Source organism: Taudactylus pleione, unplaced genomic scaffold (genome assembly GCF_031769625.1).
Source record: "Taudactylus pleione unplaced genomic scaffold, aTauple2 ptg000522l, whole genome shotgun sequence".
Taxonomy (NCBI): domain Eukaryota; kingdom Metazoa; phylum Chordata; class Amphibia; order Anura; family Myobatrachidae; genus Taudactylus; species Taudactylus pleione.
Window position 1 is genome coordinate 3,919,001 of NW_028284924.1, and position 6,000 is coordinate 3,925,000.

The following is a 6,000-nucleotide window of genomic DNA, read 5'->3' on the forward strand; positions in this document are numbered from 1 at the left end:
CGTTTCCTACATGAGAGCGCCCGTTGCAACCCAGCTAGAAGTGTAAGTGTGATAGAAATACGTACAGCTCTGTCTCACCTGTACTTGCGGATGCTCCGCTCCAGAGCTTGCGCAGTGCGAACTTACGCAGGGGGGGGACATTCTACTCTGTATCAGCCGGAATATATCTAGTGCTTAGATGGTGGACAAATGCCAAGTCCAAGGATGTCCACTCCAGATGCTGGGTAACTATACATCCTAGCATGCCCTAATAGCAAAACTGGCATGGCACGCTGGGATGTGTAGTTCCACAGCAGCTGGAGTGGCATACGTTCATAGTCCACTTTCTCTGTAAGTGACCTCATACAATCTTGTGTATGTATCAAACTGCTGCTTTATAGTGTAGCCACAGGCTGATCACACTAAGGATGGCTGAGTCACTATTCATGGGAACACAGCTTATCGGTACATGGGCACGTATTAACGCACTTCAGTGGGCTCACCAGTTCTGTCCATAAGATGGTTGCATCCACTGTGTTTAGGCAGCCAGGCCGTTCACTGTCACCCAAACAGCAAGTGTTACCGGTCCTATCCCATGTGCCTGATTTTATCACACACAGAAGCACCCAGTGCTCCCAGTAAGCCATAACCATAACGTAACCAAATATATATCTCCTGCTTCCCATCGCTGTGCTTAATACGCTGACTCTTTACTCCAAAGCACATCGATGTTTATGTCTATTCTACCTTGTTTATGTCATTGCAGAGCTTTCCAAGCACTACAGTCATAAAGCTGCTCTGGAACAGGAGCTGCCAGCAGCCACCGATAAACTTAATACCACAAATGATTGCATCTTGTCTTCCCTCGTTGCTCTAACCAATGCGACAAACAAGGTAGTTATATCGTTTACGTTATTTTTAGTGCTTTCAGCGTGTATTGATTACTTATACTTGCAAAGTGATATTTTAAAGAGCAATAAAAGCTGCCTGTTTACTTTAATATATGTGAAAACCCGTATATTAGCGTGCTAAATAGTATATGCCCAGATGAGTCCGGCATGCTGTCTTTTTCCATCCATTACAGAAAGAGAGAGGATTGGGAACAGAGCGCTTATGAGCTTTGCTAGTGTCCAGGTAACATTCACCCAACAGGCTACAGAATTTTAAATCCATCCACGGGGGACAGTTTGATATCAGACATCTAACTGACATGCTCTGCTTTGCAGTTTCAGATTTTTATCTCCTGGCAAATCCACTTAGAACAGTGTCTTGAACATGTGGGGTGTAGTTGTTTTTGGCATGTAGTCAACATCCCGACAGGGTGCCAATGGTCACAATACTGAAAGCGGCATCCCAACAGTCAGAATACCGACAGATTGCAGAGGTAAGTATTAGGGTTAGGGGGAGGGTCAGACACTAGGGGCAGGGTCAGGCTGCGGGAGAGGAGGGTTAGGGGTAGGCTGCTGGAGGGGTGAGTTAGGCACTAGGGGGAGGGTTAGGGTTAGGCTGTGGGAGGGGACGGTTAGGCTGTAGGATGGGAGGGCTAGGATTAGGCTGTGGGATGGGAGGGTTAGGGGTAGGCTGCTGGAGGGGTAGGTTAGGGGGAGTGTTAGACACTAGGGGGAGGGTTAGGCTGTGGGAGGGGACGGTTAGGCTGTAGGATGGGAGGGTTAGGATTAGGCTGTGGGATGGGAGGGTTAGGGGTAGGCTTCTGGAGGGGTGGGAGAGGGTTAGGCTGTGGGAGGGGACGGTTAGGGTTAGGCTGTAGGATGGGAGGGTTAGGATTAGACTGTGGGATGGGAGGGTTAGAAGTAGGGATGTGCAGGCTCGGTTCTGCTCGTTTTTTTTTACCGAATCTTGGGTATCAGCTGTCACGAGTTTTGGATAGCCAATAAGATTCGGTAAAAAAAAACGAATGGAACAGAGTAGAACCGAGCCTGCACATCCCTAGTTAGAAGTAGGCTACTGGAGGTGTGGAGGAGGGTTAGGGTTAGGCACTAGGGGAAGGGCTAGGCTGTGGGAGGGGAGGGTTAGGCTGTAGGATGGGAGGGTTAGGATTAGGGTGTAGGATGGGAGGGTAAGGATGAGGCTGTGGGATGGGAGGGATAGGGGTAGGCTTCTGGAGGGGTGGGGGAGGATTAGGCTGTGGGAGGGGACGGTTTGGGTTAGGCTGTAGGATGGGAGGGTTAGGATTAGACTGTGGGATGGGAGGGTTAGGAGTAGGCTACTGGAGGTGTGGATGAGGGTTAGGGTTAGGCACCTAGGGGAAGGGCTAGGCTGTGGGAGGGGACGGTTAGGCTGTCGGATGTGAGGGTTAGGATTAGGCTGTGGGATGGGAGGCTTAAGGGTAGGCACTAAGGGAAGGGCTAGGCTGTGGGAGGGGAAGGTCAGGGGTAGGCTGTAGGATGGGAGGGTTAGGGTTAGGCTGTGGGATGGGAGGGTTAGGGGTAGGCAGCTGGAGGCGTGGGGGAGGGTTAGGGTTAGGCACTAGGGAAAGGGCTAGGCTGTGGGAGGGGATGGTTAGGGTTAGGCTGTAGGATGGGAGGGTTAGGATTAGGCTGTGGGATGGAAGGGTTAGGGGTAGGCTGCTGGAGGGGTGGGTTAGGGGAGGGTTAGGGTTAAGCACTAGGTTGAGGGTTAGTCTATGGGAGGGTTAGGATTAGGCTGTGGGATGGGAGGGTTAGGGGTAGGCTGCTGGAGGGTTTGGTTAGGGGGAGTGTTAGGCTGTGGGATGGGAGGGTTAGGATTAGGCTGTGGGATGGAGGGGTGGTTTAGGGGGAGGGTTAGGGTTAAGCAGTAGGGGGAGGGTTAGCCTGTAGGATGGGAGGGTTAGGGTTAGGCTGCTGGAGCTGTGGGTTAGGGTAAGGGTTATAATACTTAAAGATCTCTGTCGGGATGCCGCTGTCGGTGTTCTGACAGTTGGCTTCCTGACCGTCAGGATCCCATACCCAACCCGTTGTTTTTCCCATAAAAGCAGGATGATATTCTTCATTTGCATTACTTTTTAACAAAGTAGCAGTAGCATGTAAGGTTACAACTGTACGGCGTGTAGGACAACACAGACGGCAGCGCGCTGCTCTTGATCAGTATACCTGCCGACATTTTAGAAGCTGTGCTAATAATGACCCGAATCTTAGTTACAGAAGAAACCGACTGATCTTGCTCTTACGTTTATTCCCCCTTTTTTTTAGATTGCGACATTCTTCAGCAACAACCTAGACTACTTCATGTCCTCATTAAGTTACGGACCAAAAGGGGGACACGGGTTCACAAACCCCCTCTCGGCTGAGATGATGCTTCAGTACAAGCAGAAAGCCGCCCAGTACATGAAAGCTTTAAAGACGGTTTGTATACAGACGAGAAGCTCTTCGCATTTTAGTCTTTTTAACCTGCGTTACTTCCTGATTAGAGAACAAATATTGTCTCTTCAAAAGCCGGCAAGTAGGGAGTTATCTACCGCAGGTCATTAAATATTTAGATCCCAAGCAAAGCGGATACTGCTGACAATTTGTGCTGAACACGTCTGGTCTGCAGCATTAATTTGTTTTCATGCCAGCGAAATGTCTGCTCCAGGACCGTTCCGAGCTTCGTGATATTTAAAGTTTGCATTATAATTGGAGAGTGTCTGCCCAGAGCATAGCTTTTACCTGGGAACCATGTAGCCATTAATTTTGGAAATAAGAGCTGCTTTTATTCCTAGAACCATTGTGTGTGATGTTCTTTTGCCGTTCAGTGATGATGATGCGTCTTTGTACTCAGTTTTAACAATGTAGAGAACGTTTCGGGAGCTGTAAGTGGGGGATGCGGCTGTATTTAGAGACTGGGATAATTGCTCGGGAGGACGGTGCTCATTTCATGCAGTCGCTTTGGTCAGATGTAGTGTAAAGTGCATCTTCTTTTTACTCAAGCTCAATTGCAAATGATTAAAGCATTACATTTATATTCAGCATCCGCTTTGGGAGTTGGTAAATGTCTTGGAAACCCACTTTCTTATTATCTGTGATTTATATAGTGTGCACATATTATGCAGCGTTATTACAGAGGATGTTTAATCGTTCACATCAGTTCCTTGCCTCAACGGAGCTTACAATCTATGGTGGGAGATGTATCAAGCAGTGAGGTGTGCCAGTAGAGAAGTTGCCCATAGCAACCAATCAAGCAGTGAAGTGTTGCCAGTAGAGAAGTTGCCCATAGCAACCAATTGCTTCGATGCAGCATTTATAAAGTAGATTTTATGAAATGATAGGTAGAAGCTGACTGGTTAATTCTCCACTGGTCCACTTCCCCATTCTTTTCACAAGCTTGATAAATGGCCCCCCCCTACATATTCCCTATTGCATGTACATACATATGGATTAGGGTTAATTGTTTGTATGAAGCCAGTTAACCTACCAGTATGTTTTTTGGATTGGTGGAGGAAACCGGTGAAAGCTCACACAAACATGGGGGGAGAACATACAAATGCCACACACGCATATAGGGCCTTAGTGGGAAATGAACTCAGGACCCTGGTTCTGTGAGGCAGGAAAGCGTCACCACTAGAACACTGTGCTGCCCCCGATATGCACAGGTCATGGTAATCTCAACAGTAAAACTAAATTTTAATTTGGGTGATTGAAGGGCTTACAATAGAGCATAATACGTACTTGGCTTGCAGGCGCGTACGGAAGATCTGTTGGCACCGTTTAACAGTCTCGCGCTGCTCTTCCCTATAGACTTGTACCGATTTAGGTGTCATTACCATAAATGTCACATTTGTGTAGTGGAATTTTGGCCTTGAAATGCACAATAACCTCTATGATTGGTTAAACTATATTTTAGCAGTCGGGACCCCATTTAGTGATCAGCGTATATTGATTCCATCCGGATAGGACTTCCGGCAGTACCCCCCCCCCCCTCCCATCGCATATAGCCACCTCTCACCAGCAGAATCCTGCTCCCAGATATCTTATTTGCAAAGTGCTATAATATATCTCAATGCTGGTAATGAAGGCGTTGTCTGCCCCTTCGGCTTCCGATACCTGTTTCTGAAGTGCGGCCATGATGATGTCTCCCACTATAAGACATAAGTGTTTGTACTTGAGATGTAATGTCTTCTCCATGGGAAGTATACAATAAAGAATAAGAGTTGGTAAACAAAACAAAAACAATAACTGGATGTGACGAGCGTAAAAATAAACTGTTCTACTACTTTATATGTCCTTTGTCCAACCTCTGTCTATCCCTTCCTGAGTGTCCTACCTGGTCCCTTAGCTCATTTTCTTTACATCTCTTTATTGTTTCCAGCGATTGTCCCTGCTGCGTACTTTGCGTTACAGTCTGTATTATTATGTAAAGTAAGAGTACTAGGAGGGCTAATCATGTCTGTACTTCCAATTAACTTGACAATAAATACATTTAGCGACTTGGAATTCTGTCTCCGTCCAGATGCCTTCCGCGCAGACCTGAGGCATTAGACAGGGTTTATACATTGCAACGCTGCTACTGTTCTTCACTTCAATGGCTTTATCTTACAGTTGTGGGAAAAGGTATATTATTAATGCGATACGTAGTAGCAAGTCTGCCCAGCTTTTGTGTGTATTTGGGTTAAAACTGCAGCCATGTTAAGGAAGTTCCGGAGTTTGCTGGTAACGCGTTTGCCATCTTTGCAGATGTTTCCTGTAATATGATTGCTCCCAGAAGCCATGCACCAATTTATCATCAAAGAAAATAGATTTTTTTATTTTTTTTGCACAGAAGAATTCCCATATATGTAATCGGAGCTGTATTTCATACTCCTACCATGTGTTCTAGGCACCACCAGATTCTGCAGTGGTCAGTGCTGGGGCATTTATTGCAGAGACTGCCCCCAGCGCTGCAGAGGTCAGTGGTGGGCATATATTGCAGACTCTGCCATGAGAGCTGCAGTGGTGGGGCATTTATTGTGCTTTCCTCTTTCCAGAGCCACAGCAGTGGGGTATTTATTGCACACTTCTCTACCCCAGAATGACAGTGGTGGGGCATTTAGTACACACTCCTCTT

General features: G+C 47.1%; 1 protein-coding gene across 1 annotated transcript in view; it reads left to right on the forward strand.

The window, feature by feature from the left end:
* Positions 1 to 6,000, forward strand: part of PPP1R21 (protein phosphatase 1 regulatory subunit 21) — an 84,885-nt gene that overhangs the window by 47,074 nt on the left and 31,811 nt on the right. Inside the window, exons 14-15 of the mRNA XM_088450726.1 lie at positions 746 to 873; positions 3,171 to 3,323. Of these exons, the coding sequence (XP_088306852.1) occupies positions 746 to 873; positions 3,171 to 3,323 (281 nt within the window). The remainder of the gene's footprint in view (positions 1 to 745; positions 874 to 3,170; positions 3,324 to 6,000) is intronic.